At 44.5% G+C, this 15,487-nt stretch overlaps 2 protein-coding genes across 2 annotated transcripts in view; one reads left to right on the top strand and one right to left on the bottom strand.

Moving 5' to 3' along the window:
* Window positions 1–246: 246 nt before the first annotated feature.
* T265_14989 (hypothetical protein) overlaps window positions 247–15,487 on the top strand; it is a gene marked incomplete at both ends in the record, with an annotated part of 100,894 nt that continues 85,653 nt past the window's right edge. Inside the window, one exon of the mRNA XM_009176098.1 lies at window positions 247–381. Coding sequence (XP_009174362.1) covers window positions 323–381 — 59 coding nt within the window. The remainder of the gene's footprint in view (window positions 382–15,487) is intronic.
* On the bottom strand, window positions 2,796–12,124 carry T265_14990 (hypothetical protein; the record flags this gene model as incomplete). Its single annotated transcript, XM_009176099.1, has 5 exons — window positions 2,796–3,137; window positions 6,351–6,568; window positions 6,935–7,155; window positions 7,861–8,081; window positions 11,921–12,124. Coding segments are annotated over 5 exons (1,206 nt in total), but the record flags the coding sequence as incomplete, so codon positions are not given.

Here is a 15,487-nt window from a genome sequence, read left to right on the forward strand (position 1 = left end):
TGTCTGAGTCTCATTAATTTTTCCACTATCTTCTTCGTACCAAATGATTCTGAGCCTAGCTTGACAACCCCCTAGCAAGCTGGCGTGCACTTTCTGCAACTTGAGAGTTTTACAAAACTGTTTTAGCCTTCAATTTTCAAAGGGGAAGCTAATCTCAGAAACACACATGAACTGCATATGGATAAGCACACAAAACTTGTTTACAAAACAGTTAGTTATGATGATCTGCTCAGTGATTCGAATCAGTCGTTTTATCTACTTTTCAGTAACTCGGGCTGGATTGGAATCGTTGAAAAAGCCGTTCAACTTGTTTATCAAAGAGATGAGGCGTGATTCAAAGTCGGAAAGCGACCGTGAATCAAAATCAGACAATACAAACATGTGAGTACCCCGCTTTCTTCCTGAACTGAAAATACCGGTAACCCGTAATCAACTTGCCGTTAATCGTTTCTCTTTGTTACCGAAAGCCATGCAGCTTTGATGCGGACTCGATTCGTCAATAACTCTGGCATCTAGTCCCCCTAAAGGGCAACAGCTTTGCTATCAACAGCCTGTGGTGATTCAAGCAGCGTTCTGTGACCACAGGTCTGCAGGCTATTGGTGAACTACCGATTGAGAGACCAGGTAGCTACGGCAGATAGGAATTTTGCTATTCTCTGAGGTCTTCACTACTTAGCCCGGCCCCACCTGATTTCGCTACCAAGCTGTAAAGATTGTTCCACTTATGAACGTCTCCTGCCTACCACCCCCGGGCTAAATGTGCAGACAAGTCGCACAAGTCACGTGTGACCACCTGACATGGTTCTCTGTGGGTGGCAAAACAAGAGACGCATGCCGGCAGTTGGACTGTCTGTTACCAAGACTAAGGTAGCAAACTGTCCCAAACCATACCTGAGGATCGGATACTTGAAATAATGGTTGTGAAAGTACACGTCTGAAAAATACGTTATTCGGATTTGTAGTACTTGGTCGAATTTCTGTTCCAGCATTAGTAAGAAATTATTGATCCACTGATGGGAATCGGCAGCTGTATCAGTCCCGGTTATCTCGCGAAAAATGATATTTCCATCCGGATTGGGAAGGCCAGAGCAGCTTTTGCGAACCTACGTCACCTGTGGCGTAGGCATGGCATCAGCTTCTCTGTCAAGGGTCGAGTTTACAACGCTGCGGTGCGCTCCATATTACTATATGGACCAGAAACCTGGCCGCTGCGCGCCGAGGACGTCAAAAGACTTTCAATGTTTGACCATCGATCTCTTCGGAGCATTGCGCGAATCTGGTGGGAACACCAGATCAGTAATTCTGAAGTGCGTCGAATGGTATTCGGGAGAAATAACTCACCCTCGATAGATGAACTGATCACACTGCATAGGTTGCGCTGGCTTGGCCACGTGCTGCGTATGCCAGTCGACTGACTTCCTCGAAGGGCTCTTTTCGCACAACCACGTGAAGGGTGGAAGAGATCTAGAGGCGGTCAAACAATGACTTGGCAGCGAAGTATGAAAGCTACTACCAGCAAGCTCAGCTGCGCTGGTCACTGCCGTCTTCCTGGATGGGACCCCGAGACGGGCCACATCAATGGCTAGAGACATTATCAGACATGGCCCGGTCGCGCCCTCTAAAAACCATCGGTGAACGAAACTGAGGCAGCTACAACCACCGTACGATGAGTACGCGGTCCTTACAGCTGACAATGATGATGGATGATGGGAATCAGCAAACCATAAACTGTGACAGATCCGTTCTCGTTTGGTCGCGATCAACGAAATTACGTTTTGAGATGATCAGACAAGGTGCATTTCTTTCAGACTGCTGGATAACTTTGGTAAAAATCACTTGAACGCTCTTGAAAGTTTGCTTAATTTCTTGAACAAATACAACACTGCTTGCAACTTGGCTGCATAGAGTATGCCAAAATGGGATCAAACTAACTTACCGTTTGTTCGTGGACAGATCCATTCCAGCATCCGACAATACATTAGTTATCTGAACTCATAGATGATATCCTGGCAACAAACAGCGTTGCGTTGAATTTTCGCATTCATCATAAAGGAATGATTTATGGTACCATGAATCTAACTCACGCACACAGAAAAAGAAAACTTTCAAAGAGTGCATTCTGCTCACGGCGCGACAGAACACCAGTCCTAGTTACAGGCCATGCGAGTACTTTTAATTCCTACCCAACTTAGAAGCAAATGTTAATGCATTTTTCGAAAAAAACTAATTGCTCCGTGCAGTTCATCGAATAAACTGCAAATTGTTCGATTGGAAAATACTGAATTCATTTAAGTAAAGTTTAGTTTGTGCACTGAAACACTACGGACGCAACACTGATCAAGCCTGATATGAAAAATCGTAAAAAACTGTTTAGCTGTAATACCCTTCCGGTGCCTAATTGCCATGCCACACGAAGGAGGAACGAGGGCTGGGATACTGCCAGGTCGCTTAAGCCTAGACAGGGGAAGTGCATAGGCGGAGGTTGGGTTTGAACCACAGACCTTCCAGTTGGTAAACTTGCGCTTTAACCACTTCGACCATCCCGCCCAAGTAACCTGGCCATTCTCAAATACTACTGCGATTTTTTTATGATATGCACGTATATAAAATCCGGATCCACCCAAGCTAACTGCAAATGATACAGGCAAGCTCATGTGGAGAACTATGTTCGAATTCATGATTCATTTCTGGACTATCACAAGACACGATTACTATCCCAACAGATATTTTAAAAAGCCAACACACCATGTTTGGTTTGGACCATCGTGACAACTTGTCTGGAATGGCTGACTACCTCATACTGATGTATTGCACTGTCGAATTTGTTGGATCAACCATGTGCCACGCTGGGGGGTGAGATAGCCCAAGTGGTTAGAGCGCGAATTTACTGACCGAAAGGTCCGTGGTTCGAACTTGACCTCTGCCTCTCGACTTCTCCTGCCTAGGCTTGGGCAACCTGGCAGTATCCCAGCTCTCGTGCAACCTTTGGGTGGCATGACAGTTAGGCAACGAAAGGGTGCTACAGCTGGACAGTTTTGTTCACGTGCCACGCATGCCGAAACGCTATGTGCCGAGGCGAGTGTTGTTTTCAGTTTCTGCTTTGCAATGGAACAAGCTGCGAGGTGCGCAATTTGTGTCTTTTCAGAAATTTGTAGAGATTACGGAGAGTTCAGGTGCCGGTGGTACAAGTTAGACAGTTTTCACCATACGATGCGCAATTTTTTCAGCGTTTCGACTTTCGGGTCCGCACTCTCACCTAGTTTGATTCTGACGACACACCTGTTTGCCTGAGGCACCGTCTGTGCCAGAACTCCTAAGATTTACCGTGTAAATTCACAATCAGAAAATTTGCTGGTCCCGTCAGCGGGTTTCGTCCAGATATTTTTCGTAGGCAGACTCCGCAATACGAACCCTTGCAAACACACTTGAAACCTCTAGATGGGGATTGCTTCTAAAACACAGAAAGGATGACTGGAAAGACTAACAACAGACAGGAAAACACAACCTGAACTAATCAAACGGACAGGTTGATCAGAAACGTGACCGAGAGGCAAGTGTGATAAAAGAGACAAAATTGGAAAAGCTACTCCTATCATTTGAATTTGTTAGACAAAAGATATAGTTGGGACGAAAAATAATGGAGATTGCAACCAGCTAAATGAAGTTGGACGTCAAACCAAGTTTGAAAATTAACAAGCTAGTTAGGTTAAATTGACTTACGAACGTGACAGAACTGTGGTAACGGAAAGAATAGGATACCATCCACGAAGAGCTTCAAGTGTTCTTCTATTCCCAAATGTTCTACTGAGCAATTTGATCAACGGGGTCCCGAAAAAAGCCATTTACCGGGCCGTGTGCAATCAAACTTCTGTGACAATGGCTCGTCGAATTGGGACGGAAGGCGCACCGCGTTAATCCTATCACTTTCGCTGCTTCTCCAAATAAGTTGCGATAGACGAACTAGATTGTCTATCTTTGTAATGTACTACTCATAAGGTTGCTGAGAATCCATCGACAGCCCACGACAGGTTTCGCCCTTCTTGACTGACATATTTGTTGCGTGATAAAATCGAATTCACTTGAGTTCTATTCAGTTTTTTTCGGCTCACAATCCATGCATCAAAGTGCTATGATTGCAGCTGCTACGGGGAGAAGGAGACTAAACGAATGAAAGCCGCGCTTTGGAGGTGGTATGCCAATCCGTGCATTGACGATAAATGGAACTGTTTGTCTGGTGTGACAAGGAGTGAGGGCTACGCGGCGAACGCCGCACCTTTGAGGGAAGAGCGTCCATGGCTGCGCTACACAGCAGCACTTGTCAGGGTCACTAACCTCTCTCTGATTGTCTCGTCCGATGACTCCCATTCGGGCAATGACAGTTGGCTGGAAAGGACTTCCATCTTCCGTTGCCAAGCCGACTTGATCGCATGTTTGTCACCTCCCTCTTTTACAAGACTGAGCGAGGTGGGATCAACGATGTACACAGTCCTCTGGCATATAAATTTCATGGCCTGACTAGTATCATTTGCCGAGTGTGACCGGTTGATCTATCGAAGAAGAGCAAACTTTCCCAAAAACCATCTGGCATTGTGGATCTAATATTCCAACCAGACCCGCGCAAGGCTCCACAGAGGCCAATAGTCAAACACAAAAGTCTCTCAGCGGAAGTAATGTCTTGCGCGCAGCTTATTTGCTGCTATATTCTGCCTCTACAAAACGTAGCCATGGGTGAATCTGTATGATGTCCTACTGGGCAAGGTAAACAACACGACTACGGGTAGAAAGACGTGAGGTACGCACCTGAGTGTGAAATCAGGCCGACGCTCAGCGCATTAAGCTATCCAGGACGCTTATTCCATGTTGTGTAGTGCCCTCAAACTCTATGCACCTTTCCGTCAAAATACCCTCTTGGGCATGTCATTTCATTCATACCGCGTGTACTTGACTTCGCAGTTCCCGGCTTCCCAGGTCCCATTCTGCCCAGTTCGTATAAATTTGACGTTCGCTGACACTCACAAGACTAACTACCAGTGTAAACGCCGAGGATCTGCGATTTACTCAAACGACTGTTCACTGAACCGAGGAACAGGCTACCGGTAGTGAGTACATACTGATCGAAGGCCAAAACACCTGATTTTACCAAAACCCAGAAATTCTGTAACTGAAGTCACCCAATACTGAAAAGTCACTTTGGTTGCAAACAGCTGTAGTTTTGATCCGGCCGAGCGAACGTCTACCGTTCGTTGTTCTGCATATTTGGCTGGGTGATTCGTTTGCCAGCGTTTTCTCACCAACCTAGGCGACACAATGCACAGTCGAGTCCCCACAGACTGATAATATCATTTCGGTTGCTGCAAGAACGTTTGTAACCGATTCGCTCAGTCCAACCAACAGAACAACGGTCAACTGTGCAATCTGAGATCCCAACGTTTTCCTCGATAAACGGGGGGGGGGCATAACCTAGCCGTCTGAAACAGTTTTATTCACTAACAACATGCATGGTGATGTCACAATCTGGCTGTCACTTGTCTCCTTTGCTTTTATGCGTCAGTCGACTCACCCGCAGCAAGTACTGACTGATTACAACCCAAGTACGCTGAAATAGATTTTATTGTGTGATGAGTTACCCATTTTCAAATGAAGGACTACTTACTGTACATGGAAACTGAAGTTAAGTTGTTGTCAGGACGGTCAACTTATCGTCATTGGGTTAACACAAAAATCCTTTCAGATTCACGAACGTCTTTAGACCTGATTTCTGGACCTATTCTTTGGGAGGGTTAATGGTGGTTAGAGTAAAAGTCTGTTTGAGAGCGGTACCAGTTTGCCAAATGATAACTATTCACGAAAGTTTGAATGTAGTAGGAATAACACCGTCACAACTTTGGGCGAAAATCGATGTTTGAATGAAATTCTCCTCAAAGCCGCTGCAGCAGTCTCGATGACTTTTCGTAACGCGGTTTAATGATTTTACTCAGAGTGTTATTCTATTAGTGACTGTGTCTAGTATGCATACGTCGCCCCGTGTAGATTTGGCATTAAGTTGATGCGATCAACTAATGCTAAATTCATCGACATATTATTCAACTGGCGCCATGCAAACCAAAAACGATTAAGCATTATACACAAATGATTTAAACAAACCTTGCCAAGTGTGTTCCGAGGTTGCGTTGGTATCTTCAATGTCACCAAGCCCGGTGACCTTACAGCATATTATTATCCTTGGTATATTTTTCCTGGGTGAGGATGGCAAGCGATTTGTCGACCAGCGGTGGAACGTTGTCTCCTGTGAGTTTTGGATACGCCCTGCGATTTGAATGGCTAGGTCAGCATTCGGCATAGTTGCATACGTATGTCGCAACATTCCATAAAAGAGTAGAGTATCTGTTATTTTTTTCATAAAGGAAACAACCCACAAGGTTGCTGAAAACTCTTCGACAGCCTACGACCGGTTTCGCCCTTTTCGGGGTTCGGTGACACCGGTCGCGGGCTGTCGAGGAGTTTTCAGCAACCTTGTGAGTAGTTTCCTTTACGAAAATACACTGCGATATCTCGAATATCGTGCCAACTGAATCATGAGGCGACCTGTGTGCAGCGCATTCAGTTGTAGAATATCACAAACGAGAGATTCAGTTGTCTCTCGTGAAAACCAAATTGATTTGCAAATGAGTGTATTTCTCGAGTAGACTCAGAAACGTCCTTGCTTGCTTTGGTTCACATACGAACGGATGCAGTATGCTGTTATGCGCAAGAATGTCGCTTTTATGGAGACAACACGGATTGCTTGTTTTCTACTGTACGTCACGGCGGTCACCTGTGAGGCCTGGCTTCGGATACTTTTCATGAAGTCACGTGGCATAGGATTTGCAGAAATGCTGAACAAGCGCAGGCTTCGGTTTACCGAATTTTCCATAATTAGTGGCTTGGGTTTTACGTGTAAGTGGTTGCGAGAAACGTCTCCCCCACATACCAAATAAATGAATGAGTAAATCGTTCCGCTGTCTCACCCTTAAGGTGCCTAACTGCCATGCCACTCGAAGGTTGCACGAGGGCTGGGATATTGCCAGGTTGCACAAGCCTAGACAGGGGAGGACGAGGGGCAGAGATCGGGTTTGAACCACGGTCAGTGAATTCGCGCTCCTACCACTGAGCCATCTTGCCTAAACGAAAAAAGCACTGGACCCGGGCTTGCCTCTTATTAGAACTTATCAACAGTGCATTCTTTCGCTTATGTCGGACTTATTAACCCCGAGCATTCCAGACAAGGACATTTCCACTACTACACCCCGAGAGGCATCTGAATTTCCACATTTTAACAGGTGAACTTTTGAGTGATATGGCTGGTTTAGCCGATGCTTCCAACGGCGATCCAGCAACTATCCTGGATTTGTCGATCGGCTGAATCGTATGTATCAGGAAAGTCAGATTCCTGAAAGTAAGCCCGGAACCTACTGAGATCCTGAAACTCCACCAAAATCTCAATAGGAAAGCCGGCAAGAATCCAGGCCAGTCAATCATTCAATCAGTTCAGCAAAAGCTGATGAGTGTTCATGCACACCACAGAAGCGCGACCGAATGTGATCAGCGTTCAGGCATTTCATAGAGGCACAAGACTCAGAAACGTCCTTGCTTGCTTTGGTTCACATACGAACGGATGCAGTATGCTGTTATGCGCAAGAATGTCGCTTTTATGGAGACAACACGGATTGCTTGTTTTCTACTGTACATCACGGCGGTCACCTGTGAGGCCTGGCTTCGGATACTTTTCATGAAGTCACGTGGCATAGGATTTGCAGAAATGCTGAACAAGTGCAGACATCGGTTTACCGAATTTTCCATAATTAGTGGCTTGGGTTTTACGTGTAAGTGGTTGCGAGAAACGTCTCCCCCACATACCAAATAAATGAATGAGTAAATCGTTCCGCTGTCTCACCCTTAAGGTGCCTAACTGCCATGCCACTCGAAGGTTGCACGAGGGCTGGGATATTGCCAGGTTGCACAAGCCTAGACAGGGGAGGACGAGGGGCAGAGATCGGGTTTGAACCACGGTCAGTGAATTCGCGCTCCCACCACTGAGCCATCTTGCCTAAACGAAAAAAAGCACTGGACCCGGGCTTGCCTCTTATTAGAACTTATCAACAGTGCATTCTTTCGCTTATGTCGGACTTATTAACCCCGAGCATTCCAGACAAGGACATTTCCACTACTACACCCCGAGAGGCATCTGAATTTCCACATTTTAACAGGTGAACTTTTGAGTGATATGGCTGGTTTAGCCGATGCTTCCAACGGCGATCCAGCAACTATCCTGGATTTGTCGATCGGCTGAATCGTATGTATCAGGAAAGTCAGATTCCTGAAAGTAAGCCCGGAACCTACTGAGATCCTGAAACTCCACCAAAATCTCAATAGGAAAGCCGGCAAGAATCCAGGCCAGTCAATCATTCAATCAGTTCAGCAAAAGCTGATGAGTGTTCATGCACACCACAGAAGCGCGACCGAATGTGATCAGCGTTCAGGCATTTCATAGAGGCACAATCGATGTTGATGAGTGTTCACTAACGCCTATCAGACACTCTGGATCAATGTCAAAAATTCTCCTTCAAATAGTATGGGGCCATTGTAACTTTTGCTCGCGGACTGGCACGCACTCACTCGCTTGTTCGGAATACAGCTGTTGTGTTCCCTTCTGTGAGTCTTTTTTCCGGCACTAGGCACTGGAGCGGGTCAGCAGCAGATACCACGGATTGGCGAAACAGAATTCCCAGTCAGGTAGTGCGAGGGCTGTTTGAGACCAGGGGTTCCATTCTTGGCCTTGCTATAAGCTTCACGAGATCATCACTATCAGGAGAAAAGTTCTGAAAATAAAGCTGGATTTTTCCGTTATTGTAGCGTTTTTAGGGACGTATTGAGATGTACCCACCATAAGCAGCATCAGCTGATATACCACCATTGCGGACATCATGAATGTCCATGGAGTGCTTGCTGAGTCCATACCAGAGAGTCGGCATATTCTTGTAGATACCCACGGTAACTGTCTACAATCAGATGAAATAAGCCTGACAATTTATATCCATTTGTTCTGTGAATCAGTTAGCAACAACTGCTTCTTAGTTATTTGTACTTAATGAATCAACTGTAACTTGCTCTAGACATTGTCCAGGGCAATGCGGTGGAATGTTGGCTAAAGGAAGAAGGCCTTCGCTGCGGAGTTATTTATTGAAAAACACCAACTGAATAGTTACAGACTATTGGACAGGGATGGAGAACTCTCATGTGCATCTTGTTTATAAAAACTGAATGTCCGCCTTCTCGAACGCGTCTTCCTAAACTTTCCTGGACACTCATTGACTATCACTCACATGTAAACAAATGCCACAGAGCAATTCCACAAATTCCGTGAGAGCTCTCACTTTTCAGTGGATGCGTAGCGGATTTACGAGAAAACCACATACTACTCGCATATCCCATCAGTAGTATCCACCGTAGCCCAAGTGCATTAGTTGCTAACTAATCCGGCGGTGTTGATCTGTTCGCCGAGTTAGCCAATTAGTTTGCAAACATTTCATCACCATTTGATGGAACACTTTTAGTGGGCCGTTGGATAGATAGTCGTCCTCTTCGTGCTTTCGTCCACAGAGTTTACCCGATGGTTCATTGACAATCATCGCACTTGGATTCTGACCGGTCCGATCACATTCTTTGTTGCGCTGTGGTTTGTATTTCTTGCTTTCTAGAAAGCAACGCAAAAAAGATTATGCCCTGACCAATCAGAATCCAAGTGCGATGATTGCCAATGGCCAGTCAGGTTACAGCGTAAAAGCTGCCCCTTGTAAACTATATAACCGAAAGCACGAAGAAGGGGACTACCCACCCGAATGGTGACAGAACGCTTACAAAATTTGTCAAGCTTGGCGAACAGATCAACAGTCACCTGAGCAATTACCGACATTCTTTCTGGTTTATCGTATCCGGGCAAAAATATTTACACACTATCCGATGCATTAGTTAGCACTATCAATGATGTGCCAGATCACCTCACCACTTGTATATCGACTACAAAGCCTAATTTACCGCAATTTTCCGAGCTTTTCTACTCACATTCGCGGTCAAATTTGACCGAATTACCGGAATAACCTACTTCGGTCATCCTGAAGACCCACTGCTTGGCTACAACACTTAGTTTTGTTTGTTTTCAAACACTGAATTCGATATTTCATCATTACAGTGCTTCGAACGAGGAATTGTTCCAACAAAATCATCACTATCTAACATTCTACCCATTTGTTGGAAACGAGCAGCATTGCCCCACAATCACTCGGCCTGTCTCGCAAGTTGGTGAAAATAACTGCCGACCGGCAACCCGGCTTAACCAAGTTTTGCCGTCACAGCGGGTTTATTTTGTACGATCCGTGCCCCACGCGATGCATCCGTAAAACCTCGGTCTGATAAATCAACCTCTTTCCCTCCGGGAGGTGAATTCGCTGAATGCTAAGATGTAATGCACATAAACTATCAATCATTTCCGTACTGGTTTTGCGTGTCCAAAAGCCAGCTCGACGCATTTTTGTGTGTTCAAACGTCTGTTTTCCAAGTCTCTACGCTTTATTGACATGGAGAAATAAGCACACAGCCTTTTACAGCCGATCTATTAAACAAGGATTCTTAAATTCACAGTTACATGTACAGCGTCACTCCAGCTATGGTAGCTAAATTCAGTTTATCAAAAATGGGTACATTCTGAGTTTTCCGGTTGGCGGTGAGGATATTAGATTAGTTGGACTGGTTGGCTTAGTTGGATTAGTCAGAACACAAAACTAACCTCGCTGTAAATTCCCTGTTGACTATGTTACTGCGCTGCTTGGTTTTTGCACACGTTTACAAGCTCGTAAAGTATACCAACAGCCGAAAAATCTGGGAACCTTTTACCAGAAGGACAGATTTTCGGGTTGCTTTCAGTCTCCAGCATGATATACTACACATCACATAAACTGTGAGTCCTTAACTTGAACCCACAGCTTAGCAACGCTATTCATTACTGATTGGAAAACAGAGAAACACCTTAAATGCAAAAGATATCCGCACCAAGGTAACATATTTCTAAAAAAGCACTTTTAGGGACGGTCATGAAGAACAACGACAACAACGGCAGGTGGGAACACCGGGTGCTTAAACCAACCCTCAGTCAAAGAATCTGGATAGAAGGTCACAGCATGAATTCTACCGATATTAGATAGCCATTACTTCGCTCGTTCTATTTAGCCAAGCCACGTGGACCCATTCTGGAAGGCAACAGCACCACCTAGGCCTCTTCATTTCCTTGTGCAATGTCAGAATCTGCCCACCTTTGGGTTTCCGCCCCTCCAAATTATGCACAGAAAACAGAGCTCATCTCAGCAGGCGGTAACCGGGGATGCTTACCACATGGTAAGCTTGCAATATTGGATGTATCCTTTCTAATTGAAGCACCGTCTGTTTCACGGTGAACCAATTTATTGATTCCCCCATTGTGAATTCGTTGTCCCAAGCCGATTCTAGCCCTAGCTCCGAGGCATTGGTGGTAAAAGGTGACAAGATATGAAATTCTTTGCTATAGGTGGCTACGTTTCACAGCCAAACAGCTATTTTTCAAATAAGGCAATTATTTCTTTGAGAAATACACTAATTTGCAAATCGACTTGGTTTTCACGGAAGAATCAACCGAATCTCTAGTTTATGATATTCTACAACTGAATGTGCTGCACACAGGCCGCCTCATGATTCAGTTTCACACGATATTCGAGATATCGCAGTATATTTTCATGAAGGAATTTACTCACAAGGTTGCTGAAAAGTGTTCGACAGCCCATGACGGATCTCGCCCTTCTTGGGGCTCATCGGCCCGAGCTTTCGTCAGCTCAGTTGAGTCTCTCGTGAAAACCAAATTGATTTGCAAATGGGTGTACTTCTCGAATACGGTCCAATTTGGGTTCAAGTAGAACACAAGGTTGACGGAATCTCGGGGACTGCGCCTACCCGATGAGCCCGAACTGGAAGGGCGAAACCGGTCGTGGGCTGTCAAAGGGTTTTCAGCAACCTTATGAGTAGTTTCCTTTATGACGATTATTTCATCCTCCGCATTCAACTAGGAGTAGACTAAGTTGAAACTGTTTAATGCGTCACGTTGGATGCTAATACTGGATGCTTTCACGAAGCAGTATCTCTTTCACACCCACCCACCACTCCGAATAAAACAGTCTGGTTGATCGAAACAATTCATCGTTCGATCCACCTGGGTAAATGCTTTGGTATGCAGCAAAACAGTTATTGTACTTCTCAATTACAATACTATGAGTTTCCAACTCAGATTTAAAATTCGACCTTGTGTAATCTCAACCGATTTCACCAGAAATACCGCCGAACTATACTGATCTATACTGATCTATTAGCTAAATCATTTGTCTAGTCAAATGTGAAATAGACCAGTTGCTGGGATCTGGTAGTCATCATGAAGGTATGTTATACTAATGTATCGCAGAAAAACTCCTCGGCAACAAAGCCTTCTATAGTGGCCTACAGTACTCTCCCCTGCCGAGTCTCGTTTCACTCTCGTTGTTACCTTTGGAACTGTTTTAGCTGCCTCTAGCCAGCCTTGTTTTCAGTTCAGGTTTCGTCCTGCATTGAAACCAGTCTACGTTAAATGGCCGAGAAGCATCGTACGGCTGCTTCGTTCCTATTTGGAATCACCAGCAATGTCCATCCCAAAGTTTCAAACTCACGGATCAGTAGTTTGAACAGTTCGGTGAAGAGCAACTGATCAGCAGAGTGACTAGCCTCCAATTAAATGATTTATAGTTAGTGAATGCTAGGAAGAATGCTAGGAATGCTAGGAAGAGAGCTTTACCCACCTTGTAAAACCATTTTTTCCACTTGTCAAATAAATGATTTTCTTAGAGCAGTTTTAATTCATGAGCGAGTGCCGGGTCAGGACACTCAGATCGTCAGGTGACCAAGCTGACGCATCATTGGTTTTCCTCTCAGCCAATCAAATTTCGATCGATGGAGGAAGTCATTCCAGTTGAGGACACAAAGGGTTTGTAATATCCGGGATAACTGCTGAAAGTGAACGCACACAGAGAAATGTTCCCACAGCTGAAGAACAACGTTCTGAGGATGTTACCTGCATTGTTGATGAGACTGTGAGGCTTGCCGAACATTTCAACCAAAATCATGTTTATTTGGGGAGCGCAAAGAGTACTTGGCAATAACTACTCACAACATTATCGTCGACAAGTCATTCTCGTGAAGCCTGTCATCTTATTCCATAGAACAGATTGCACCGCTTTTGTTCGTACCTACGTTCTGTTATTGTGCATAGAATTTCCCCCAGTCCAATTCAAATTTCAGCCAACTAACTGCTCATAGATTCTTCAGTATTTACATTAAGGCCAGCTATTATTTAGTCCCGTATTTAGTTCAAACAACTTAGTGCACGTTGTTTGTTGTCCCACCCGTTGTTCACACAAACACACTAGTCATTTGTATCCGGTTGACATTTGTCCCAAAGTGCTGACGTGCAAGCGAAATACTAGATCCCCAACGGTTCCATTTGGGGTACGCAAACACCCTATCGATCTGTTCAACACCAATTTGTGCGCGTGTACTTCCCAGGCGAATGCCCATATATTCTGGGCCTGCTTGTAAATTGTTTCTCACCCAGATTCCATACAAGGATCCTGGACAACTGTCGTTTGAAATCAACTTTTTTCGAACGGTGCGGAATGTTTCGAAGACACGACTTTCCGGTTCATGTACTAACTAGAAACAAGCTTCTTGGACAGGAGTTGCATGCGTCAGCGTTTGTCATTACTGGATGGAAAAAATGCGATGGTATTCGGTCAAGTTGAAATCGAACAACGTTGGATTATTCCTGGCTTCCACCTACTGGTCTGTGGCTCGTTCATTCACGATTCAACCAAGCCTCTAGTGGACGGATTTCAACAAAATGTTGACCTAGCCACAACCTTGAGAATCATGAAAAATTGAGACCAAGCACTCACGAATTTTCGCATGCAAAATTGTTACGTTTCCGTAACTAGCAATCATCCTCATATGTTAGACGATAGCTTCATCTTCAGTGAAGTTGTTAGGTTTTTATAAAGGAAACTACTCACAAGGTTGCTGAAAATGCTTCGACAGCCCACGACCGGTTTCGCCCTTCTTGGGGCTCATCAGGTGGGCGCAGTCCCCGAGTTTCCGTCAACCTTATGTTCCACTTGTACTCTTTTTAGCAGCAAGTATGTGGATGTAAGTAATGTTCAGTCATGTGACAAATTTTTTCAAAAATTTATTTCGAAACTGCATCGATGGTTGGTTAGTTATACTGAAGCCATTACTGAATAGAAAGAATCGATCCGTCTTTCCCCCTTAGAAAAAAACTGAGACATAAACTGATCTAGTAAAGTGGAGTAGCGCACATATCCGATTGCGTAACCGGGCCTGTCACGAAGGCGAAAAGAATGTGTCTTAGAGGGGCTCAGTATTCGCACAATGAAATTGAATTTTCGAAAGTTATGACGTCTCCCTGATGGACTAAGGCAATCGGGCAAATTAGTTCAGAGTAGCAGTCCAAACTTTTGAGTCTCATTTAGACTCAGCGATGCAAAGAAATTATTCCACCTGACTTTTCCGTCAGAGGCATGATTGCTTCGGTGAGCTGCAAAAATATGAACGTATATTAGGATGGTTTTCGGTGTGAGCACATATAAAACAAAATGCAACATTCTGGCGCAAAAAGTTTTACTTCACTCGTAAAGGTATTGCAGCTCAACGTGTGACACGTCCCACCTCCTAATCCTGCGCTAAAAATTCCACTTCATGTGCAAAGGCGTATTTTTGACTTGAAAACTTTAATCTAAAATCTCACGCCGCATCCATCAAAAAATTCATAAATTTAACCAAACTTAGGGTGATTAAGCAACTATGAGACCCTTTGTGTTAATTATACTGAAAGTTTCGAGTACGGCGACCGCTTGAAGAGAATTTGCTAAACCTGTCACATGCGGATGTCGAATAGCGTATCTTCGGACTGAAAGGCAATTCAATAAACTACTTATTTATTTTGTAATGGGAAATCTTAGCTGTTTTAAAGCTGACTTATAGTGAAATTCATACTGAGTAGCTAGCCACGTCTTACGAAAAACTGGTAGACGGGGTATAAAAAGACAACCGGCGTACACATTTTGTCAAGACGGGGGACGGGTTTGAAAAAGCATCGAGGCATATATCTGCGATGTTAATTACTACTCTATCTGGGCCCGGGTGTAGCCGATGTACAGAGGTTTCGCTGCTGATAACAAGAAGCGACTAGGAAAATAACTACTAATTCTCATGTTCAAGTATCTTATGATATGGGCCATACATGACCATCATCATCATCATCATCATCATCATCATCATCATCATCATCATCATCATCATCATCATCATCATCATCATCATCATCATC

This window comes from Opisthorchis viverrini (genome assembly GCF_000715545.1).
Source record: "Opisthorchis viverrini unplaced genomic scaffold opera_v5_317, whole genome shotgun sequence".
In the NCBI taxonomy this organism is placed as follows: domain Eukaryota; kingdom Metazoa; phylum Platyhelminthes; class Trematoda; order Opisthorchiida; family Opisthorchiidae; genus Opisthorchis; species Opisthorchis viverrini.